At 40.0% G+C, this 27268-nt stretch overlaps 1 protein-coding gene across 2 annotated transcripts in view; it reads left to right on the forward strand.

The window, feature by feature from the left end:
* Positions 1 to 27268, forward strand: part of cdkal1 (CDK5 regulatory subunit associated protein 1-like 1) — a 208888-nt gene that overhangs the window by 42303 nt on the left and 139317 nt on the right. For both annotated transcript variants that reach the window (XM_061776897.1, XM_061776898.1), the window contains exons 5-6: positions 20277 to 20373; positions 24432 to 24480. In XM_061776897.1, coding sequence (XP_061632881.1) covers positions 20277 to 20373; positions 24432 to 24480 — 146 coding nt within the window. The remainder of the gene's footprint in view (positions 1 to 20276; positions 20374 to 24431; positions 24481 to 27268) is intronic.

A 27268-nucleotide genomic window follows, 5' to 3' on the forward strand; every position in this document is an offset into this window, starting at 1 on the left:
AGCCGTGACCTCCAACTCTCACTGGAGCAGTTCGCAGCTGAGTGTGAAGCGGCTGGGTTGAGAATCAGCACCTCCAAATCTGAGACTGTGGTCCTCAGTCGGAAAAGGGTGGCGTGCCCTCTCCAGGTCGGGGATGAGATCCTGCCCCAAGTGGAGGAGTTCAAGTATCTTGGGGTCTTGTTCACGAGTGAGGGAAGAATGGAACGGGAGATCGACAGGCAGATCGGTGCAGCGTCTGCAGTGATGCGGACTTTGTATCGATCCGTTGAGGTAAAGAAGGAGCTAAGGCGAAGCTCTCGATCTACCAGTCGATCTACGTTCCTACCCTCACCTATGGTCACAAGCTGTGGCCATAGGTGGGGCATAGCTGGGGTATCTGATTTGGATGCCTCCCGGACGCCTCCTTGGTGACCCCAGGGACGACCCAGGACACGCTGGAGAGAATATGTCCTTTGGCTGGTCTGGGAACGCCTCGGGATCCCCCCGGAAGAGCTGGATGAAGTGGCTGTGGAGAGGGAAGTCTGGGCGTCCCTGCTAAAGCTACTGCCCCGCGACCCGACCTCGGATAAGCGGTACAAAATGGATGGATGGTTTTAAGTGTGAAAATAAGTTCAACACTTTAAAATGATGACAATAAACACTGATGATACGAGCCAGTCAACTTGAAGGCGACCATAGCATTCGACCGGTCAAAAATCATCAGCATCCATATTTTAATTGTGCTCATTCTACCATCTCGACCAAGTTCATCTGTTGACACAGTAGTTGCATGTTTCAAAAACGACTTACATCGAAACAGTACGCAAAGTACTGTTTCAAAATTTAATGTCCATGTGCTTCTTTTTGACGTCCAAATTTAATTGTTGTTACTGTTGATCTCTACCCTACAAGATGGCACCTGCACTAAAATGGCATAGCAATAACATAGGCTAATTAAACTACAAAAACAAATCCCTCTCACTATGAGCAATAAATGTATTCTATCTGTGACCACTTTTTGTCCAATATACTACTTAAGAATCATTTTACAATTACCGCAATTTCTCGTGTGTAATGCACATTATTTCCCCCAAAGAATTGTCAATAGTGCGCATTATACATTAGGTGTAGGGGGGGGGGGGGGGGGCATTTTATAAATGTATCCCTCCATCGAGTGGTTATGAAAAAAGTTATGAAAATAGGGCTGTGAATTTCAAAATAAGAGCAAGTTAATTAAAAAAAGGATTATGTGTTCAAATGAAGTGCTTCAGAATAATTCTTTGAAAAAATTCACAAAATATAAATACTTCGTCTTGATCATATGGGTAGAAGCAAAATCATGAATTGTAAAAATGCATTATACATAGGTAGAAGGGTATTCCTGAATTTTGAGGTCAACTTTGGGGGTGCGTATTATACATGGGTGCACATTATACACGAGAAATTACGGTACCTGTTTTCATGGATGAGAAACTTTGCATCTGTATTTTGCCTCAGGACCCTGTTGTGACTCTTTGGGCTGCATTTAATTAAGACATTCTTTTTAAAGGCCTTTTACAACCTCACACCTTTTCTCCTCTCACTATTGACTATTACCATAAAAACTGAATTCATCAGCTTTCTCTCTGACCAGCTACAGCATACTGTGTGTGGGTGTTCATAATTAACCAGCTGTCAGTGAAAATGGAGGTCATTTTTCTTGCAATTAAGTTGGTTCTACTTTGCCAAATGTTTTACTTTGCCAAACGTTTTTGATGTAAGCAGCTGTTATATGAGAGTCCTTAATTTGAATTTTGAGTAACAGTGTATATAGAAATGTTTTTTGTTGTTGCCACAAATAATTAGTTGTGTTATTGTTGAAAGCACAAATGGCATTATTCCAGGAATTAAGCAGATGCAGAAGGTCTAATCAACCTCACAGAGACAAATACCGTATTTTCACGACCATAAGGCGCACTTAAAAGTCTTACATTTTCTCCAAAATGGACGGGGCGCCTTATAATGCGGTGCGCCTTATGTGTGTACCGAGTTCCAAAATCTATAAATGTTGTTGTGTGATGAGAGCTCCGCTTGACTGACTGGGAGCATTTCCTGCCGACACGCTGCTTATACAGAGGAAAAGCGGACGTGGCTGATGACAGCATGCGGACGTAAAGCGGGAAGGGTGCGCATGACAGAGGATGCTAAAGGCACACCCCCAGTAGGCATATAGTATGTGCATTGCGCAAAAAAACATCGGTTTAGCTAAGGACCCCCGAACATGGCACCTACGAAGAGACACGCTTACGAAGCACAGTTTAAACTGCAAGCTGTCAGTTACGCGGAGGAACATGGGAATTGAGCAGCCGCGAGAGAATTCAAGATCAACAAATCCATGGTTCGCAAGTGGAGGAAGTGGGAAAACTAGCTTCACCAAGTCAAGAAGACGAAGCAGACCAACTCGAGCAATAGATTAATGAGCAAAGAACAGCCGGGAGAAGCGTCTCTACAGTCACCATTCGACTAAGGGCAATAACGCTTGCAGAAGAAATGAAAAGCGAACATTTTCAAGGAGGTACGTCTTGGTGCTTTTGTTTTATGAAACGACGCCATCTATCCATCCGGATAGACCGTGGCACAGCAACCTCTGGCGGATTACAAGACAAATACATCCAGCCTTCCACATCACCAACATGGACGAGGTAACGCTAACTTTCGCTCACTTTCGACATCCCGGTTAACCACACACTAGAGAAGAAGGGGACCACCACGGTAGCGATACGCAGAACGGGGCACGAGAAGTCGGCTTTTACTGTTGTGCTTGGTTGCCATGGTAATGGACAGATACTGCCACCTATGATGATTTTTAAGACGACGCTGCCTAAAGAAAAGTTTCCAGCCGAAGTTATTGTTAAGGCCAATCAAAAGGGCTGGATGGACCAGGAGAAAATGAGAGAGTGGCTGAGTGAGGTGTACGTAAAGAGACTGGTTGTTTTTTTCCCCACTCGTCACCGTCCCTGTTGATCTGTGACTCCATGCGCGCCCATCTCACAGCCGCTGTGAAAAACCAAGTGCAACAAATGAACTCGGAGCTTGCCATCATTCCGGGATCCTTGACGAAGGAACTCCAACCGCTGGACATCGGTGTAAACAGGGCGTTCAAAGTAAAGTTGAGAGCGGCGTGGGAGCGATGGATGACAGATGGCGAACGCAGCTTTACTCAGACTGAGAGGCAACGCCGGGCGAGTTACGCCACCATATGTGAATGGATTGTGGATGCTTGGGCTAAGGTATCAGCTTTGACTGTTGTCCGAGCTTTCGCGAAAGCCGGCATCATTTCTGAACAGCCCCCTGGCAACGAGACCGACAATGACGAGAGGTTTTTTGGAGAACTTGCCCAGCTGTTCATTTCGGATACAGAACATGATGACTCTGATGGATTTGTGCATGAGGATTGATAAAAAAAATAACGTGAGTACATTGTTATATACTTCAATAAAGTACAACCCAACTCAGTTTTGCTCCCGCTCCCTCTTTGAAAACATTGTTTTAGCGTGCATGCATGCTAGCGTGTGTTTTATCATTGACCGGATCTTCTCCGCCACAACAGCTGGGCATCTCAATTGACACGTTGAGACTGCACAGAACGCTTCCGCTTCCGGTCCCAGCCGGCTCGAACGCTTCTGTTTCCAGTCCGAGCGGGCTTGCTAACTGTGACAGAGCTCAAAGAACAAAATCATTCACATAATGTAACTACATGTGGTCTGGTCCAGTTTTTATGAACTGTAATACAATAGATATCGAGTCATATCGAATATTGACATTAGGGGGAAAAATAATTGAGATATCAAATTTAGGCCATATCGCCCAGCACTACTTTGGGGGTGTGCATTCTACCTGAGAGCATATTATACATGAGAAATTACGGTAATAAAATTAATCAATGAAAAGAAGCCATTTTTTATTTTTGTGGTTACCATATTATAAAAAATTAACTAATGAAACTGGTCTCGACTAAAATTATGGTACCCTTAACATTTTGTTGCACCATCTTTTGAGGCAATCACCACAATCAAAAGATTTCTGTAATTATCAGTGAGACTTCTGCACTTGTCAACAGGTATTTTGGCACACTCCTAGTGAGCAAACTGCTCCAGTTGTCTCAGGTTTGAAGGGGGTCTTCTCCAGACCAAATGTGTCAATTGCTTCCACAGATGTTTAACAACGCAGTTAGCTAACCTTTGGTTTTGATATAATTGTACCTCTGTGTAGTCCAACTGAATGACTGATCTTCGAAAAATTCATGTTAGGAGAAACTCTGTGTGTGTGTGTGTGTGTGCGTGTGTGTGTGTGCGGGGAGGGGGGGGGGGAGGGGTGGAATTATGTAAATCAACCTCCCTGTTGTGTCACAACAGAGACCCAATAATTAGTATACAAGAAAAAGTGACTTTTCAATATGTTCCATCAAAAGCTTGTGCAAGAACTTGGACAATTTGGGGAAGCATGCATTTTATTGGACAACGATAACATGTTTTTCTGGCAGAGCTGTTAAAGATTGAGAGTTGAGAAGAGTACATTTTGATGGGTTTCAGGTGCTCTAGCTTTCTCCTTCAGGTCATTTTTCTCTCAGCTGGTGATGACAAATGAGCACAAGGTCACACCATTACTGCTCTCTGTCTATCAGTTTCACCCTCACTTATCCTCACTTCACTTTTACAACTTCACTCACTCTGGCCACTCTAGTTTTCCACATCCTTTACTCTAAATTGTCCACATTTTCCCATGTGAGCTTGTTTCTTGACTTGGGTTTCAATGTTGAAGCCCCTGAGATACATCAAACTCATTTGAAAAACTTTGTTGCAGCACCTTTGGCTTTTATTACAGCCATCAGTCTTTTTGGGTGCAAGTCTATCAGTGTGGCACAATTAGCCTATTCTTCTTTGCACAAACACTCAAACGTAAAACAATATTGCAGATTTAGCAACGGAGTACGTTGAACTCGTGAATTTCCCCACTGTGGGATCTATATAGTCTTCTTTTTTTCTTTTTCTTAAGTGACAGAAGTATAACAGCGTGTATGTTAAAATTAGTTTGATGTCACATAGATGGTTGACAGGTGGTTTTGACAGATTCAGAATGGTATGCATTGATTTAACCTTTGACCTAGCTACTTAAGCCATCTTGGATGGCGTATCATTCAAAATCAGTAGCAGCCTTGCATTGACAGAACAATAATTTTTTATCTTTAGAGGAAAATCCTTGAAAAATGCAACTGATAGACTGTTAATTTTGGACAATTTTTTCCACCAATGGTCTCATGCAACATGTCAGATAGCAATCAAAATCACACGACTTAGGCGTTCAATAATCTCCAAAACTTTGAATCTTACAGTACAGTAACAGTTGTGCTCTGAGGAGCCTAAACGATGGAGATGAAACTAACGGTACCATATCCCATGTTGTGGTGATTGCTCATTTAAAGTAATTCCCTCTCCAAAGCATATACATCCTCTGTACTAGTCATTTATCTGATGATGGTTTCATATAGCGATGATCCAGTTACACCATTTTACTACCATGAATAAATCTAACTGATTCAAAAATACCATATTGTCTACCAACATAAGCAACCCACAAGAAAATAATAATAATGAAAAACACCAAAAAGATAAAATGAGCCCATTTGTCATTAGACTCCACTTTTTACCACATTTCTATGCCACTGACACTTTATCTTGAAATATATTGAAAATAATGCTTCCCAAATGAGTCAAAATATATAAGTATTTTGACTTGGTGCCTTGATACTGAGTGCATTGAAATGTCAGGGTGAGATGTAGTTGATCTGGCAGCTGGCATATGGAGAATACTGCAATGATCGGCCTGCATACACACACAAACACACGTGTGGAGCATCTGCCTCTCCCCCTCGCTTGTTCTTTTGAATTCAGTGAAACCGCTTCGGCGACATGAACGACTCGAAGAACAGAAATGCGGTGGAAAGACAAGAATCTGTTTTCACCATTTGTTTGGCCACATTTGTCATTGAGTATTAAAGGTGGCCATTATGTACTTAGGCTGTGTGTTTGTGTGTGAGTAGGTATGAGAGACATGACTGACTCAGGTGGCAGGTGTGTGTGCGCACCAGTCAGCATAGCAGCTGCTGTGTTGCTGTCGAGTATCTTTATATAAACACAGAGGGATCTGAGACTCAACCAAACTGATGCTGAAACCTGATCAACCAGGATCTGTTCATCAACGGACCAAGGCAGTGTGGATACCACAAACCTAAGCAAACACACTCTACTTTTAACACAAACACGACTTTTGATTCACACATAATCCGAAAGCACTTTTCGACAGATTTTTACATGCTATTGATTAACAATGTTTAGCTTCTGTGACAAAATTAGCTAGGCTAAAGATCCAGATGCATTTTCACTCGTTGAGCTATTGTTTTTTTCATGTTGACAATGATTGTTTGCTTAACAAGCAGTGACCTGGAAATAACTGTCATACTAAAGTATGTTTTACTCGCGGCAAGATATTGAAGACAACATTCGCTCCCTCCCTAAATGTTGCCATCGCTCATCCACCTTGAGGGTGACAATAGACAGCTGTATCTCACAAGAAACTTTGAAATAACACACTGATTAAGACCTAGGAAGAAGAACACACTTGGCTTCTCAGTGGACGTCACATCCATCCTCTATAAGTTAAAGCTTCCAGACATGCTTGATATACATTGTCTTTTAAAATGACAGTAGCACTTTTGACCTTTGAATGGCTTATGCTGAAACCTCGAGGGGGCGTTGTACAACACCAATTCCAATGAAGTTGGGATGTTGTGTTAAACATACATAAAAACAGAATACTATGATTTGCATATCATGTTCACTATATATTTAATTGAATACAGTACAAAGACAAGATATTTAATGTTCAAACTGATAAACTTGATTGTTTTGAGCAAATAATCATTAACTTAGAATTTTATGGCTGCAACACGTTCCCAAAAAGCCGGGACAGGTGGCAAAAAAGGTTGAGAAAGTTGAGGAATGCTCATCAAAGACCTGTTTGGAACATCCCACAGGGGAACAGGCTAATTGGAAACAGGTGGGTGCCATGATTGGGTATAAAAGGAGCTTCCCTGAATTGCTCAGTCATTCACAAGCAAAGATGGGGCGAGGTTCACCTCTTTGTGAACAAGTGCGTGAGAAAATAGTCGAACAGTTTAAGGACAATGTTCCTCAACATACAATTGCAAGGAATTTAGGGATTTCATCATCTACGATCCATAATATCATCAAAAGGTTCAGAGAATCTGGAGAAATCACTGCACGTAAGCGGCAAGGCCGGAAACCGACATCGAATGCCCGTGACCTTCGATCCCTCAGGCGGCACTACATCAAAAACCGATGACAATGTGTAAAGGATATCACCACATGGGCTCAGGAACACTTCAGAAAACCAACGTCAGTAAATACAGTTCGGCGCTACATCCGTAAGTGCAACTTGAAACTCTCCTATGCAAAGCAAAAGTCATTTATCAACAACACCCAGAAACGCCGCCGGCTTCTTTGGGCCCGAGCTCATCTAAGATGGACTGACGCAAAGTGGAAAAACTAACAAAGTTTCAAATTTTTTGGGAAATTGTGGACGTCGTGTCCTCCGGGCCAAAGAGGAAAAGAACCATCTGGACTGTTATGGACGCAAAGTTCAAAAGCCAGCATCTTTGATGGTATGGGGCTGTGTCAGTGCCAGTGGCATGGGTAACTTACACATCTGTGAAGGCACCATTAATGCTGATAGGTACATACAGGTTTTAGAGAAACATATGCTGCCATCCAAGCAACGTCTTTTTCATAGACGCCCCTGCTTATTTCAGCAAGACAATGCCAAACCACATTCTGCACGTTACAACAGCGTGGCTTCGTAGTAAAAGAGTGCGGGTACGAGACTGGCCTCCCTGCAGTCCAGACCTGTCTCCCATTGAAAATGTTTGGTGCATTATGATCCATAAAATACGACAACGCAGACCCCGGACTGTTGAACAGCTGAAGCTGTACATCAAGCAAGAATGGGAAAAAATTCCACCTACAAAGCTTCAACAATTAGTGTACTGAGTTCCCAAAGGTTTATTGAATGTTGTTAAAAGAAAAGGTGATGTACACAGTGGTAAACATGACCCTGTCCCGGCTTTTTTGGAACGTGTTGCAGCCATAAAATTCCACGTTAAAAATTGTTGGCTAAAAACAATAAAGTTTATCAGTTTCAACATTAAATATCTTGTCTTTGTAGTGTATTCAATTAAATATAGGTAGAACATGATTTGCAAATCATTGTATTCTGTTTCTATTTATGTTTAACACAACGTCCCAACTTCATTGGAATTGGGGTTGTAGAAGTGGTGCACACAGTAAAAAGAGAAGCAGAAGATGTCACAGAAATGGAAATAAATGACCGCATGATGGGGTGTTCAACTTAAAGATGGACCAAGGGGATGTAAACAATTCAAAAGTGAGGTAATGGCTAACCTTTTGACTGTCGCAGCGACCTTACAGTGCCTGCGACAGAGCCATTAACCCACATTCATTTACAGTTACTCTTTGGACTTGAAAACTTTTGGTTAACTGTTTAGCTGGACTTGTTTCCTATTTTCAAAGAACGCAGATGGAGATGCTGCAACTGAGGCAAAAAGCAATTTAACCAAACAATATTTGGAGTGACACAAGCCCTAGGCCTACAACTTGGCTATAGGTGCATATACTGCATGCGCAAAAACTGATGGGAGCACGGGCACGTACGCAGCAAGATGCCAACCTCTGGAAGGCACGAGGTCAGTGGGTTGGTGGTGCTTTAATATACCCGGGGCAGTCCTTAACCTCTGAGGTGCTATAAACAAACAGACAGATAGCTGCATATACAAGGCAGGAATACTGATGTGAGGAAATCAGGCCGCATGTGGTATTTGGGCTACTCCCTTTCCTGGCTGTCTGAAACCACTGTAGCTCAGCAGTCCACTTTGACATGCAACCGCACTGTTAGAATGATGGTTTTTAAGGGGTTACACTGCACTTTCCCCAGAAAGGTTCATGGAGGACATTAAGTTAAGTATGTATACAATTCTGTTATACCACAAACATGTAATGCCGTAAAAGTAAGTTGTAAAGTTGAGTGTTAACAATATAAGATTATGACATGAAAATAAGACACACACACATGTACTTTAATGCTAGAATTATAACTGCATGAGATGATGGAGTATGATCTACATAAAGACATTGAATATGTGAGTAAATCAGAGTCAGAATCATCTTTATTTTGCCATGTTCAAAAAACACACAAGGAATTTGTCTCCGGTAGTTGGAGCCGCTCTAGTATGACAACAGATTGACAGAGAACACTTTTGAGACATAAAGACGTTGAGAAAAACAGTCACTGAGCAATAAAGGGTTGCTAGTTATCTGGTAAATGTTTTATTTATTTATTTATTTATTTTTTGACAATTGTGCAAAATGATGCCGAGTCCTCTCGAGCAGTTTGAATGACTAATATAGCAATAGTCCGGTGCAATGACCATTGTGCAATGGGCGCCGAGACTTCAAGGAGTGTATGCAACTTTAAAGTGACTAGTAGCGCGATAGTCTGGGACAATGTTGATTGTGCAAATGTTGCAGATACTCCTCATTTAGTGTGCAAGTGGTGCAAGATGCTACTCTGGCATGAGTGGCCAGTATTACTCAACAACAGACTACTACAGTGAGTGCACGAGTAATGTATAATTGGCCCGACAGAAATGTGACAACTAACTCAAGACAAAAAAATGGCAGCATGTTGCAATGGAATTGTAGGTTAGCTGTTTAAGAACTTGATGGCAAGAGGGAAGAAGCTGTTGGAATGTCTGCTAGTTTTAGTTTGCATTGTTCGGTTGCGCATACATGAGGGAAGGAGCTGGAAGAGCTGGTGACCGGGATGTGGAGGGTCCTAGAGGATTTTGCACGCTCTTGTCTTAGTTCTGGCAGCATGCAAGTCCTCAAGAGTGGGTAGGGGGGCACCGACAATCTTTTCAGCAGTTTTGAGTTTGGTATTTGCTATATTTTGGTCTGCTAATGATGTTATATTCACAGCAGTCAATAAATTTACAGAGAAAATCTGTATCTGAAAAAAAAAAAAATAATAATCTGATTAAACAAGTTTTTTAAAGAAATCCCATCCTTTTTACTCCTAATACAAAGGCCAATGAAAAAGTCGGCCTACTCTAATTGATAACATTATTTTGGATTTAATTGGTTCGGAAGACATAAAGGACTGTGTGCTGTAATGAGATGGAACCGGTAATAATCAGCGAAGTCAATTAGTGAGACTTCATGTGCAATACAGCAAATAGTTTGGAGAGATTCACGTTTTACAAAAGATGGCACGAGGTCAAATAGGTAGGAGAAAGAAATCGAAGAAACTGAAGAATTCTCCAATACGATGTAATTGCACAGTTTTAAACAAAATCAGTCATGTAGCTAAGACAGTTTGCTTGATCCTTTCTTCAACCCCTTTCAATTTCATTTTTAAAGTACGATGATGTATGATTGAAATGCATTGTAAATTGAATTTTTATTTTATTTGAAGCATTCAGAAACAGCCTGTTTATTCAACTTAAGCATTATGGAATAAAAGAGAGGGATTTGGGTCAACAAAGAAATTTAGATGGCTCTATTAATCTCCCAACTAAAACTATTTTTTTACCAAGCCAAATAGATAAAAAAAAAAAAACAACTTCCTTCTTCAGCAAATAGTTCACCACCCTTCAAACCTCGCCTTGAACCTTCCTTTTAATTGCTGTCGCCTCAAGCATTTGTATACATGGGATAAAAAGGTACTTTATTATTTTGTCCTTATTTTTGTAAGTAATGGGGTTCTGCCCTGAAATTTCATCAGACAATTGGCTTTGTGCACACTGTATGTTTGGCTTTTAAATGGATGTTATTCAGGATAAATAAAGCTGTGTGGTTAAATGAGAAGGCCTTTTAGAGGGACAGATGATTCACCGAGGAGCTGCTTGAGGCTGTGCTGGGGAGAAGACATCAGCCGGGGAAATTAACGGCCTGAATGGATGTTTAGACTTTGTTGCTTTATAATGAGACTCCTTATAGTCTGCATCGTCCCCAAACATTGCAGCTCTACATGTATTCACATATCTTCCTCCGTCCGCTTACCTCACTGTGCATCAAGCATCATTAACGTACGTTAACTGGCTTAAAAGAAACATGCCTACACTGTACAATATATAAAGATAATCAATCAGCATCTTAAAGTAGAGCTTGCGGACACAAAAGCCACTTAGGCTACAGTCACACTGCAGAGCGTGATGCCCAATTCGGATTTTTTGTTAAAGCCGATCTTTTTATGCAGTCGTTCAAAAACAAATGTGGCTTGGCTTTTACTGTGGACAGAAGATATCCGGGACGTCACACGCATGCGCACACCTGCAAGGCGGCGCCTTTACGGAAGTACATGCGGCCCCCTACGGAGGTCACGTCATTACGCATTTGCGGCAATTTCAAGGATTTTGTGAAACCGGAGTCAACATTTACTTATATTTATCACTTCTAAAGCGTTTTCGCCACTGACTATTTTCTGCTGATTCTTCCGCCATTGCCATTTTATGGCATTTGTTTTGTCGAACAATTGTGACTTTTGTTGCCTTTTGATGACGTATAGGTCGGATGCGCGCCCCGTGAGCGTCCATACTGAATTCAGATACATAGTCCGATTTATATCCACATATGGAAGTGGCCCGGGTCGTATATGAAAAAATCGGAATTGTACTGTTCACATTGACATGAACAAATCTGATACATTTCACATTGGGCAAAAAAATCGGAATTGACCTGCAGTGTAAATGTAGCTTTAGTTCGTATGTTGGCTGATATTGGTTTGGCTGTTTTTTTTGTAAAGCTTTTTTGTTTCACTTCACTGCGATCCTAGAGTGCCCCATCTATAAAATGTTTTTTTAGGCTAACGTGGTTAGCTTTTTATCTATCTGTAACATAATTGGCATTTTAAATTTGTGTGAGCTGGGGGAAAAAAGTGTTGATTTTCCAAGAGTGCTGATGCATCCCAGGTCACTGAGCATGTGCCATTCCACTTTTACAAACCCTCGCTTGTAATAATTCATGATCTTGAAACCAATCATGGTTGTTTATGCTTGAACTAACGTTGCATCGACTCATTCAACCAAGAATGCCCTTCCACCTCTGTCAGCCTGGTAAGAATTCACCGTTCTCTCCACTTTGGGATCAGCGCATGCACTCACACACGTCTTTGGAGTCACTCTGGCCTGTATTGTAAAAATGTAGGCGACAATGGCAGCGTTTTTACATACAAGCTCACGCACGTTCTGGCTCTCTTCAGGGGTAGCTTGAGCTCGCCCTGTGACCTCACCTATTCAGTCTGGCAAATGCTAACATTTATATATACAGATGACGGATGGGCATTTCAATACATTTGCTTAATCAGCTATGGAGAAAAATGATCTAATTCAGCTCGTGACCATTAGAATTAACCATCAATTAACCAGTTAATAAATTAATAGAAATAATATTTGTGTTAGATTTTTTTACATCTCAACATGAAATGCTTTGTAACAAAAGAGGTTTGGTTAAAGTCAGGTTAAAGTCAGTCTATCACCTCAGTCTAAACCTAATCTGCACATTAAATATATGTACCACAGTAGGTTAAAAATAAAGTACCTACAATTTGAGAGTCATTAGCATGAATACAGCCTCAAGGAAGTCAAATCAGCAAATGTAATGATAAGCACCGTGTAATGATATTGAGCGTGCTCTCTCGCTCTCTGAATCTTCTGAACTCCTGTTTCCACATCGGTGACGTATTGACCGAATTCTGCCTGGAGGGCTTGTGCCATAGTGAAAGTCTACTTGATGTAGTACTGAGTGGGCATCATGTTTTTGTTATTTGAAACGGAATCCACAGCACCATTGCTGGTTTCGGCTGTGGATTACACTTTTATTACACTTTTGTTTCATCTTTTAATGTATACATCTGTTAATTGTAAATATGGGGATTCCCTGCTGATAACTATCCTAAAAAGTGTGTGGCTCTCTTTAGGAGAATCATTCCTAATAGCTGTTTTGATGGTGAACATTTAATTCCGTGTTAGTGTTTTGCCATCCTGAAATCTCTTCTTATGGTCTTCTCTCAGCAGTTGTTACTCCAAACCTCAGCCTCAGGCAGTCGGGTCCATATGGTAGTCTCTCGCACTCAGACCAGTCAGGATTCAGCTTCTCTTTTTCCTTACTTGGACTAACCAACGCATATTCCATCTTTTGTACTTATTGCTATCGGAATGTTCATTTGGGTAATGCCCCTGTTTTTTTTCTTTCTTATGTTTTCATTATGACCCACTCAAGCAGACAATGGAGTGGACTGTTGATAACACATTCACCATTTTTTTTTTTTTACATCTATTTTTACCAATCAAGTTTGCATGCTTATTAAGAAGCTATACTGTTTTATGAAAGACTTAGATTTCCAGTGTATGCCTTTTTACTAGGCCCATGTTGACAATTTACCACAATCTTATCACTTGTTGGCCCAAAGGCCATGCAAACTAACCATAAACTACATGTTACAGCTTTATTGATCACACAGCAGATTGGTGGTAACCTGTCAACAACAGATTTGACTCAAAATCCTTTATTGACTGTAATATGATGATGAATGTGGACAACTACACATTTAAATTGCAAAATCAGAGACGATCCAACTTTAGCAGTTTGTACTTTAAAAACCTGTCTAACGTATAAAAATGGAATGACTCAATGACTAATATCACAATTCTTTATTTTCTTCAGATGTCTTTTTGTTTTACAGCATTAAGAAAATGTTTCATTTTCCCGCAGAACAAAACAGCCATTTTTCTTGTTATCACTGTGTTACTATGGAGCTGTGGGGGTGGATTGTGCATGTGTACTTTTTTGAGCCTGACTAGTACGATGTTGAATCCAACCAGTTGTTTTGCTGTTCAAACAATTAGAGCTACATTTTGGCCATATCCCGACTTCATGAGCGTGTATCTTTCTCAGGGCTTTGCAGCTTGAATGAATGTATGTCATTGTAGCGCCACTATTAAAGAAATCACACACACATGGCTGCAAGGCTTTGGCCTTCATGTGAAAAACCTGCTGTCACAGATTTTCAGCCACCTTGGTGGGCTTGCAAGCCTCCAAATGATTCAGTGTACCCCGCGCCAGTTATACAGGGTTTGCCAGATCATTAAGAAAACCAGCACTCAGTGCCAGTTTAACAGCAATAACTGGATGTCACTCTTGATTTATTGTCATTTATATTTTTCCCCACACCAATACTGTGGAACCTATAAAATTGAACGTCCACGAGGTTGCACAGTTCTGAATCAAACAATGACTTCTCTAACACGAGTCCATAGATGAATATATGGTGCATTTTCATGTAGGCTTCCTTATAATGTATAAAATAAAACTATTGAACATATTTTCCAAGAGTGGTCCCCTATTTTGTCAATAATTCATTATAGGCACAAGCCATTCTGCCATTTGTAGTGCTCTGATGTTGGAGACAAAGAGATTCCAGGCGCCTCGATCTATCAAATCCCTCATATCCCTCAATCATAACCCTCCTTCACAGCCTCCATGTTGTCCTCCTCCTCTTCGTTCCCTTTATACAGTCTTGTCACCTTTCTTCTCAATGCTTGGTCTTAATGATACTCTGTTCTTGGTCCTTCTACAAAAATGAAAATAAGTCCCCATGTTTCTCATGTCATATTTTACTTTGCTGTATTATTATAGAGGTAATACGCTATGATTTGACTTGATACTTTTTGGGGCTGCATGACTAACACAGAGAGACTCCTGATTTACAAATGTCTGTCCCAGGTTGTATCGTCCAAGATGATGCTAACTTTGTCCAATTTGAGTCAAGCAGATATTTCAGCATTGTCTTCTCCCAAAAAAAGTATTATGGCCCCTTACAACTTATGTGGGTCAGCAACAGCTTTCATTCATCTAGCTTGTAGTCAAATCCCATCGGCGAGTTAGTTAGGCATTTTTGTTAGTAAATTGATTCCCCGTGGAGACGCTGTAATCTTCATATACGCAACAGTGTATTTCTTTACATTTGTGTCAACCATCCTGTCAGCCACTGATATTCATCTCCTGCTGCTGGAAAACAAACACAAAACAAATATGGAAACATGAATAAAACATTACATACATAGACGCATAGCTAAAGCAAAAGCAAGTAAGTACACGTATTTGAGTGAATAACAGGATCTCTCGTGGCATTGAAATTGGGGCAATGACAAAACTCTAGAGGGCAACGCTGCAAAAGTTTGTTAATGTCAAAAATACAGTATAAAAAATAAAAGAAATGTGGTATTATTTTTTTAAACTTGTATTGCATACTTGCACATACCAGCTTATAGCTTAATTACTGAGGCTTGATGGATACTTAACCTTGCCTCTTGCTGCTTAGGCTAATGCAGAGAGGTCAGGAGTGTGCTGATTGGCTGGCTCATTGTCAACTCAGCCAGAAACGACTGGCGGAGTGCAAATAAGCGGATGAGCAAGGAGATGAGACAGACGCAAGGACAAGGAAGAGGAGAAAAACTTTAAAATGAAAGAAAACTACTGAAGACAAGAAAGAAAGTTTTGATTCATTATGAAAATACAGGATGTGACAACTAACCCCAAAATGACTTGAGACATTTTGCCCCAAACTACCATGTTTGCCAATGCCAGCTCTAGCTTAGTTCGCTTAAAACAGGGCAATGACTAAGGTATGACAAGATGCCTTCATCTCTCCTCGAACAAGTCCCCATGTATTACTGCTAGGAAGAAGCCTATTTTAAAATATATAACATTAACTTTTTTTTTTTTTTGCTTTGGCTTGTGTAAAAAGGTTGATTTGCGCTCGTCTCAACTCACTTCTCAGACAGGACACGACCCCTGACCATGCAAAGGAAGATAACTAGTATTGTTCTTTTTAGTTGCGACCTCTGCTGGCAAAGATATTTGCAATGTGACAAGTTATCCATATGACAACATGCATGACTATGCACAGACCATGTTGTCGTACTAGAGCGGCTCCAACTACCGGAGACAAATTCCTTGTGTGTTTTTTGGACGTACTTGGCAAATAAAGCTGATTCTGATTCTGATGATCTCAGTTTAATGTAGCAGTTTGTTCGCCACCCTTTTCTGTACAAACCTTTAAGATTTTTTATTTTTTTTGATAGTTGAACTACCAAATCCTTTCATTCAAATTTAGTGGACATTTTTATGAAATGGAAAATGTAATTCATCTGTTTCAGCATGAAGCTGTTGCCTTCATAAAACATTTTACTGTATAGGAAAACTATTCAGTCAAAAAAGAATCATCATTTTAATGTTTTAACATTCATAACTCTTATACACGTTTTAAAAGAAGTTAACCCCTGTGAAATATTATTATACTACTCACTCTTACTCAAGAAAGTTTGGGTCCAGTTACAAACTGTAAAACTTAAGAGGCCTTTGACTTTGGAGCTGACACGATCGAAGTAGCATATGTTCGGCTCGGTGTGTAATAACCTCATGTGGTTCCTCACTATGTAGATATTGCTAAATGCTAAAGGGTGTCAGGCAGTCATTGAAAGGACGTAACTCTCACATGCGCAAACTTCTCTCGCTTGATTTTAAACCTAGCAAAAACCAGCATACCAAGGGACCCCTTTTGGTTGGATTTTCACAATTCAATCGATGCCTTGCCAAGGGGGGGTATTGTATTGCATTGGAGCTTTTTAGCAACTGGCAAGCCATAGTTTGTTTACTGCAGTTCAGGAGATTCCTTTCAGATGTTTGCCTTTTTCACTTTAAATGTTCTTATAGGTTTGACGAAGCTTCTATATAGGTCATGTAGTGTGCTTTCGCCTTACGTGCTTCAACATTGTATATATATATCTAAGTCAACCTGATCAACCGAGTTAAACATTTAGTCTGGTCTAATTTGACTGATTCACTGTGTCCACTCAGCTGTTTAAAACCAGTATGTACAGCATACCCCTCCTTACCATACTGTACATACCAAAGAGGTCATAAATCTATGCATAGGCTGTTACATCGCCATCCCTGACTCTTCGTATGCGCTTGTTACTGTATGTTTAAGGCATGTGCTTTGTTAATACCATGTGTGGGTGTCCATGGATGCGTGTGGTCTTCAGACAATGGAGAGCAGCAACACAAAGTTGACGGGGACTGAAGACGTTTAGAGCGGGATGCCAACAAAATGGGCCTGTCCGCACACACACACACACACGCACGCACACACAAAAAAACACACACCTCTTCTGATCTCTTGGGACATCTGCTCTGGTCCGGTTCACTGGCAGCGAATGCTCGGTTGGGCTCAAAAGTATCGCGACGGCAAGTGCATCGCATAATCCCATTCCATTTAATCCCAAGCAGGAACAGTGTGCGACGAGACTGGCCTGTTCCCCTCGAGGTCATGAGACAGCGACTCCGACGCCGCCCGCTTACTCGCTGTGTCAGCAATGTCGATGGGCAAGGAGCGAGTAGCGTATTATAGGAATGTTTGGCACGTTTTGGCAGGCAATGGTGTGAATTATGCAGGCGTACCTCTACTGTGTGTGGGTGACAGCAGTGTGGTACTTGATGACGAGCACTGTCAAGAGAACAAGCTACTCGACTACAGCTACAATGTTCACTGTCGGACTCTCCTCGCTTCAGCAAGTGTTTCAGCTTCTAGTTTCTATTTTGTCATTAAAGTGGAACAACCCGATTTGAACAGCCCTAAAGTTGTACAACTGGGAAACCAACCAAATGGGTTTTTTTAAGTTAAATGTATCATCATTCACGCTACATCAGCCTACTGCAGTTACTCTGCGAATCGTGTGAGACATCTGTGTACCTCAATTCACCCAGCATCAAATTATTCACTCATGTTTCACTTTTCTTTGGCTTTGGAAAGATAAGCCTCAACATAGGGAGTACAGCATGAGTGTGACATATCGTATACAATTATTCCATAATGTGATATTGAGGATATAGTAAGAGAGCAGTGTGTTTTAAACTCAAGCTCAGGCAAATCTATGCAATTTTGGCGCAGGATTGGCAGGCATTGGGATCTGTCTTTGTGGGAGCGGGAGTCAAAATCCACTCCCGTTTCACACAAATCATACGGCAACACCACTGGGGAAAACTGCTACTCTATATGCAGTGATTGACTTTGGTTTCTCCTAACTAATTTTTGCAGATTTTGCATTTGGTATAATACAATGGCTTAAAAGAGAATTGTCCTTTAGTGTTTGTTTTAACATGAGAGACTACAATTTCCATTGACTGACAACTCAGATTTGTCTGTAGTACTAAGCATACTGTGCTGTGCTATTTTTCCCCTTTTCCTTTCTGCATCCTGGTTTGTATTGCTCAATTGTTAACATTGCGATGGGTGTGTCACTACATACACAGTGGTGTGAAAAAGTGGTTGCCTCCTTCCTGAGGTCATATTTTTTAGCATGTTTGCCACACTTAAATGTTTCCCATCATCAAAATAACAAATATATATTAGTCAAAGACAGCACAAGTAAACACAAAATGCAGGTTTTCAATGTTTTTTATGACCTTTTCCACACCGACCCCATTGTCAAGCTGGAACAGATAGTGTACATTTCCATTACTTCCTATGAAGAAAACTTCATAACAAATTGGAGGTTTACCTGTGTCGCAAACTGCACAACCTTGAATGTTTGAATGTATTTTCTTTTAAGCCTCGTGATAGTTTACTGTTGCATACGTGACTGTCTGCTTGGTATTGTCAACCATGTCAGCCCTCCGCAATGTAGAAGGAAAATAAGAAGGCACGGGTTTTGACGTGAGCTTTTACTTGGTACATATCCCAAGATCAATAGAAGTTGGATCCAGATCAGCCTCTTTGTTTTCATGCAATGTATTTTTTTTCCTATGTATCTCTAACAAGCATTGTTTCCAAATGTGCAGAAATAGATGATATACTGTAAGTGGAAATATAAGAGACGCTAAAATGACTCAAACCACTACATGCCAGTCATCTCTTTCTTATTTTTGATCCACTCTGCTTTCGCTCGCTTCTGCTCTGAATTGGATTGTTTGCCATCTTTCAACATGTTCACTCCTTTTTTTTTAAACTATACTTTATAGTGGCAGACCCACCTCTTCTACCTCAGTATCTTTGTTTTGCTGAAGAATACAAACACACACTGAACCAAAACACAACTGACAGTTTGCATCCAGTTTTATTGCTCCTCCTCCTCTGTCCTCTTAATTCCTCCCTCACTTTTATGCGCCCCCTCCCTCCTTTCATCCCTCCCTGTCTACTTCCAGCTGTCAGGAGGCTTCATTATTAAAGATTCATGGTGGAGTCTGGGTAGCGCCTCCAAATGCTTTTGTCAGACAGACCGAGTGTCTCAAATCTTACTGCCACTAACTGGAGGTGACATGGCACTCCCATAAACCCCCCCTCACACAGACACACGCTCCCTGTTCTCTCCACTGTATTTTATTTATATATTTTTAACGTGGGGTCTTAATTTACAGAAAGAGCCAACTGTGAATAATTGGCCACTTTACCATGTTGCTGTTACTGGTTCCTGACTTTCCATATGCAAAATTGATGCTGCATACGATGTGCTGTGTCGTAAATAAACTATATTTGTGTTTTATCATACAGCTGACACTTTTACATAATTTGCGAGTCAAGGGAAAACAGATTGACATGCCAATAAAACAGACCTTTTGAACTCTTTAAACGTGCTATTTTTTGTCTATTGAATGTAAATGGACTATACACCGTTTAAACAGTGTTCTCACCTTAAAGCAACTTCTCAACTATGTTTTAGTCTTGTTATATTTTCCACTCTAGTAGAAAAAAAAACAGTTTTTCTAGTTCAAGTAGCAAAATGTGTCATGCGACTTCCTTGCAGCAAGAAACCAACACTGACAACATCTTGTCAACAATATGAATGGATAGAATAGTGACTCAGAATTGTCCTTTCAAACTCAATTCTTTGTGAAGGGTGTAGACAGACCCAATTATTTATGGCCATGAAGTTATTGACGTGTGTTTTATCAGTGTGAACAAAGCCTTAAATAAATAGTAAAAGATAATGTGAATGAAGTAGGACCACAGTTTAAGTGGTTGTGGGAGAATTTCCTGCATAATGGAATTCTGTAGAAAAAAAAAAAAATGCTGTTAAATATTATCTTTCCATTTTTTTTTTTTTGCAGAAAAGCCCAGGAGCAACAGAAGAAGGTGGTGGTAGCTGGTTGTGTTCCACAGGCCCAACCTCGAATGGATTATCTCAAAGGGCTCAGCATCATAGGGGTCTGTAATACACTCTCTTTATTGTACAGTCCATTGGGCAATAAAACATGACTTTGAAGTAAAAGTCTTAATGTAAACAAAGTTTTCAAGGTAGATGAAAATGTTTTGGATGACTTTTCGGTACATGCAGGCACAAAAGGTACCACAGGGCATTTTTAGCTGTCATTCACCGACTGGCGGCATGCCGAGTCTGGTCTGGTCTGTTCGGGCCCCCCTGCTGTTTAGTGGATCGATAGCACTCGCCAGAAGACAGGACCATTACCACAAAAATGAACATGGTTGGGCAAGAGAAAAGTGGCCCGATGTATGACAGTCAGGATTAAAAGAAATATGAGGAACTCGGATGTGGAGAAAGAGACGCGTGATGCCATATATTACATACAGCGGATATAAAAAGTCCAATTTTCCTGTTTAAATGAGAAAATAATTACCGTTCCCATCTTAAATGTGAACTATAGCATTGAAGATGATTTTTTTTTAAAGAATAAAAGTAAAAAAAATAAATAAATTATGTGGTTGCATAAGTGAGCACATCCTATTATAACAGGAATATCATATCAAAGTCATGTTAAAACAACTTTACTGTCATTTCATTTCATCACACCCCATTGGGTTTCATTATATAAAAGCAAGATGGTTGCGGTAATGTTTAGAGTTTTATTGAAAAATCTAAATAATCTTTTCTAACAGGTGTGAGGACATTTTTATAGAACAAGTCTAATAGCCCTGACAAAAAAATCAAGAACAATAAATGGATCTATTTTTAACTTGTTTCTCATTTGTGTCCATTCATGTATTAGGCTGGTTTATGCTGACATAACCCAGTAGATCTGAAGTAAGCATTGGAATAAATTTAATGAATTGGAATAAATCACGTACTGTATTTTCCGGACTATAATAAGTCGCTCCGGAGTAGAAGTCACACCAGCCAAAAAATGCATAATAAAGAAGGAAAAAACATATATAAATCGCATTTTTGGGGGGAAATTTATATAGTAGCAGGTACAGATACACAGGCCTAGAGCGCCCTCTTGCGGTTGTCAGTGTGAAAATAACGTGAAATTATATAATAATGTGTTAATAATTTCACATATAACTCGCTCCGGAGTATAAGTCGCACCCCCGGGCAAACTATGAAAAATACTGCGAAAAGTACAGTAGATATAATCCTCAGTACAGGAGGTTTTATTGATGCAGAATCTCCACGGCATATCATTCATCCTCCCAGTGTAGAATGAATGATCAGGAATACAGTATATACTCCTATGGGTCACACCGATTAATCACGCTAAAGAATCAGATCAGTTCAAGCTAAATTCAACAGGTTTCACATTTCAAAGATTGCACATTGATGTCCTGATAACAGTTATAGATCATGCAGAATTAGTATAGCAAAGAAGTGTGTATTGACAAAAAAACATTTGTCACAACGGATTTTCATACCCAGTAATGCAGCACAAATATATTTTTCTTATCTTTTCCCCTTTTATTTTTCCTTTTGGTTGGTTAGGTGCCCCCAGACGACTGAATTGACTCCAACAATCTCCTGCGGCTACATAGCCAATTATGGTTAACAAAGTACAGTATTTAGTTCAGCTCATACAATTCATATCCATGGGAAATTAATGTTATTTCTCTCCCTGTTTCAGCTGCAAACATATATTTTTTACGCATAACAAATAACTAATCTTTTAAGTATTCCTTTCTTAGCTCCTTGCTCTCAAAGAAGCTATTCCTAAACAACATCAAGGGCCTTTTTAATTAATTTAATGTGGAATTTAATTACTAAAGTTAAAAAAAAAAAAGCTACTTTATTGAAATTGTCAATAAATCAAGCAAACTGATGTCCAGTCCTGATTACTGTCACTTTCAAATATAGTGTTCGGGAGTAGGGAGCGGCTGAAATATTGCATTAAAAGTCCATCCCCATGAATAATGGAGTTCCATTTAAGTAAACATGCCACATGTAACATAATTACATTCAAATCAGATTCAAGTGGCATGTATGTATAATATAATTACATTCAGATAAACAAGCTTGTATGCGTGTACGCCTTCAGGGCGAGGCAGAAACAGCTGGGAAGTTTACCACTGCTGTGCCTTCCATTGTCATGAATAGATTGGATTTTGCATTGATACAGATGAGCGTTCGCACACAAACGGACAGACAGAAACCCACACATGCATGAAGGGGCACATATGGTAACAATCACAGACCAAGGCGTGCCAGTGCACGCACACTTCTTTCATACCGTATGCCCTCTTATCAAAACACAACAGGAGTGACAGTTGGTGGTATATGAAAATCAGATTCAAATTACCAGTCATGGATTATTTTTTTTTGTCTAGTGAATTCTCTTAACGGCTAGGTGGTGGGTGCTTAAGAGCGCCGTTGAATTAATTCACTCCCGAGATAATGTGCGTTGTTTGTTCTGTTGTTTTGCTGTCAAAAGTTGCTGTGAAATGAATGACAGTGTAGCTGTGTGCGAGGTGCAGAGTCACGCAAGCCCACAGTGTTTCACGTCTCTGAACCAGACACGTCACATCCTTTATCTAAGATGCATCACACATCTCCACGCACACAAACAACAGCGCTGGCTTGGTAATCAGAGAATTACAGTGTGTAAGCAATTGTTGTAAACAAGAGGTACATACACATCAGCCTTCTCAACGCACATTTTTTTTTTTATACCCCTTGCATGTTCTTTGTTCTTGTCTTTATATTTGTCCCACATATTGTGCCCATTTCACACTGCCAACTACTGTTATTATGTCTTAGAAGATAATCAAATGGGAACCTTGCTTCGAAAAGAACTCATTTGCAATGGAATAAAACAAAAAATGTGTGCTTTTGTAAGTAATTCATTTATTTTTTTAAGATCCAAAATTGAAGTGTTAAGTTTTGACTTCTTCGTACTCCATTTTAGATGGGCAGTACACTGTTTCAGAATGAAATATTGATACTGTTGGATTTTTCACTACTTCGTTTTTCGTCGGAATCGCATGTTCGAAATAAACTTTAATCAAGGATCAATAAAGTTCAGTCATGCTAACTAAATTAGTCATGATGAGCTGTGCTTCTCTAAATGAGGGGAGGACACAAAAGCACAAAGACAAACTTTGCAGCTAAGATGCAGTAATAATGCTTGCTTTTGAGTAGAAATAATATATGCTGTGTGGATTGTTATATCTTTCTGTATATGTCGCTTCAGCGCCATTTGTATTCGAATGTTCGTCATTTAAAGATGTATACTGCGACTTCGGTGCTATTCGTCAACGCCGATGCTGTTCGTTAGCATCGGCAAACGCCGAGCTGCACTGTTTCTTTATGGAGTAAATGTGTTTTTTTTTAAATAAAAGACAAGTTTGACCTGGAATGCATGTTAAATAACGTCCGTAACCTTAAAATGTCGCATATCAGTATGGTCATAAACTGAGGAGCCCCTGTAATTATTTACAAGCTCTCTGTGATCCACACAAAATGGGTTCCGACCCACCAGTTGAGAGTCACTTGGTCTAGATTGTCCTGTGTTGTCATCCCAATCTTTGTTGTTCAATCCAATCTGTTAATGCCGAATGTGCTATAATGCACATTGCTACCTAAAAACAATGCTGCAGCGATTCATATGGCAACGTTCCAAGTACTTAATGGTCTCTTTAAAACCTGGGCCATACCTCTCTTGCATACTGTCTTACAGCTGGAAAGTAAATGTACTGTTTAATAGCATCGCCTCAAACATTGATAGGACCTCAATGGCACACACATTCACCACTAGCATTTGATTGCCGTATCTACAGCATATCCAAGCAATGCTGCGGTAATTCTGTGACATTTAGGAAATCTATACATATTTTTAGCCACATTGCGACAACTAAACACAGACACAATTTGATTTCCTTAACTTTGAACTTGAAATGTATTTGTACACATAGTGTGTCTGTGTGCACAGCTTGTTGTAATATGGATCACTTGTGTTAATGCTGTCAATATTAGGCTTTTATTTGAATTTGTGGACCCTCGGCATCAATAAACCTGCGTGTGCCTTTGTGTATTTTAGGTCCAACAGATTGATCGAGTGGTAGAGGTGGTGGACGAGGCTGTTAAAGGTATTTGAACACACACGGGGACCAACAAATCTCCACACCACTGTGGTGTGATTGCCAAACATGAAGATGCCATCCATAAGCCCAACCAACATTTACTTCTGTTTATTGCTCGCAATTGAATGCAAAAAAAAAAAGTGAACAACAAAATCACTTGTAATTTAAGTTAATTGACGATGCAAACAGTGTATATTACTTAAAGCACAAATATATGAATATTTTGACTTCTAGCCACCATATTTGGCTCTTCCAAATGATAAAGACAGTAAGCTTGCATCAAAATCACACAATAGTCCAAAAGGAAACAGTTTAAAAAAAAATACTTGGCACGGAATACGGATCTAAATCTCAAAGAAAATCCTCGAAAAGAAGGTGAACTCCGCCATGGGTGAAATAACTAAACAAATGGGGAAAAGAATACTGTATAACAGGTACAAGACGCTTATAAATTGCCGGAAGAATGTGTTTGTAGCCAGTTGTCCTTGCGGAAGTGTGAGTGACAAAACATTCAGGACGGGTGCCTTTACTACTGTCCAGGGCCATTTTTTCTAGTAACTATTTGAAACTACGTTTGCTTAAAAAGAGAGTTGTTTTTTTGTTTGTTTAGAAATTCTCTTTTCAATATTGTGATACAAATTTCAATCAAAATCTTCAAGGGTACCAATAATGGTGGCCAGAATTGTATGAAGAAAAATACATTAGCCTAATCACTTCTGGATCTTTCCAAAACAGCTTGTCAAGTGCCCGTTTCTGTCGAAGAAGACAGACTCACATGACAGTGATTAGTTCACCAGTTTCAACTATCTGGCACTGCAGTCCTCTGCTGTTTAATGAAGGTCACACAGAGTTTAGTGTGGAGGTCCACTAAAGCTTTCATACACCCCCAGCTGTTTTTTTTTTTTTTTTTTTTATATATATAAACACAACTACTGTAAAACAGATTGACTATAGAGCATGTGCATATGTGAGTGGTTGCACTGCGAGCTTCCTAATTAGGGAATTTTACAATGTAATCAACCCAAGATAGTCTGGCCGCACGCACTCACTGTATGCACACACAGCACAGAGATCCACTGTGATTTTTGGACTTTTATTACCACTCTCCTGCATAGTTCTCTTTTCTCACCATCCCTCAGCATCTTTAAACGTCTTTCCTTGATTCTTCTCACCTGTCCGCCTTCTCATATCCCGACTCTATCCATCCGCACCTCCTGCTCCCACCTACTGAAACTAATTTCCCCAGTATCATTACTGTTCTTTATGACCTCATATAAATTGAGAGCTGTTACTTCAGCTCGGAGGCCAGGAGACCTTTTAACTGGGGTTTTGCCTTTTGTAATGGTAACTAAAATGCGTACTCCAATGAGTCGCAAGATGCAGTTCTTTGCTCCAACGCAATTGCTTGAGGGTCTGTTTTCCACATGACAAAAGCACTCGGCAAGCTTTTATGGTCTGGCTTCTTGAAGCGGGACGTGATCATTTCAGTTGAGGTCTTAGTTTAAAATGAAAATAGCTGCCACTCAATAAGAATACCTCACCACAATAAAGCTGTTTCATTTTACTGAATCCCTGAACCATAAAGCTTATGTTGTAAATGACTTGCATTATCTCAGGTTTAGTTGCTGCGCATGCACACAGTATTTTAAACATATTTTACCTTCCCAAAACCTGAATTTCTCTTTATTTAAAAAAAAATAAAATAAAATACAATGGCTGGAATTCTGGGAGAGTAAGGGGCAAACTGGAAGTGCAACAAATAGTCTAAGCATAGTCTTTTGGACAGTTGTTGTTACTTCCTTTATGTGCAAACATTGATGTTACAAACATTTGTGACCACCCCAGGTATTTTTTTTACTTGCAATTGAATTGCCAAAATGTTACCAATTTCCTCATCCTTCTATTTAGTGGCAAGGGCTTACACCACTGTAAGTAAGACGCATTGTGTCCCATGCAAAAAAAAGAATAAAACATGTTTTTCACTTTCACTGATGTCAGATTGAGCCATTGATAACTAATTTACGGTATGTATATCCTTTGTAGGGCTGTTTCAATGTTTTTATTGGTGATCCGATATTGATCTCCTCTGGTTGAGATTGTTGCCTCGGATGATACCATTTCGCCTGTTATTCCGATGGCTTTTGGAAACGGTTTAGATTTAAGGGGTATGTGCGTATGAGACAGAAATCGGGGCACACGAGGTTAGACGGGCTAATGCATCTACTTAGCTAGAGATCAGAGGCAATATAGCATCAATATGACCTCATGATCCTTATTTCACCAGGGTAAACAAACTGTTATTGTGTCCCTTGCTAAAAATAAGATCAAGCTGAAGAATAAAAACATGAGAGGCAGAAACAGAGGTGACACATTCACACGTATTTAAAATGGAATTCTGAAGGATATTGTACAGTCTTTTGATGCTGACGGACCTCTTATCTGGACTCCACAACACCAAATGCTGCTGAGAGGCTTGTTGCTATAAAGCACCAAAGCTATATGTTTTGGTTTTAGAAGAATGTGTTTTTGAATGTTTGCTTTCATGTGCTTCCAGCATGAAATTAATTTAGCAGACAACGCTAAGTTATTAACACTGTTCGATACAGTTGTAGGTGTTGCTTGGGCCATTACATTGACAAGATGACTGATGAACAGTAAACCCGTGCTCGCCTCTTCATCTTCACCTTTGTCCGTTATTTCCAATGTTCCCCACCCGGCTGATGCCTTCCAATCAAACAGGGGATTCACCACTTATGAGACATCAGCCGTAGGTCAACAGGTCATCCTTTTAACC

Source organism: Phyllopteryx taeniolatus, chromosome 6 (assembly GCF_024500385.1).
Source record: "Phyllopteryx taeniolatus isolate TA_2022b chromosome 6, UOR_Ptae_1.2, whole genome shotgun sequence".
Classification (NCBI taxonomy): Eukaryota; Metazoa; Chordata; class Actinopteri; order Syngnathiformes; family Syngnathidae; genus Phyllopteryx; species Phyllopteryx taeniolatus.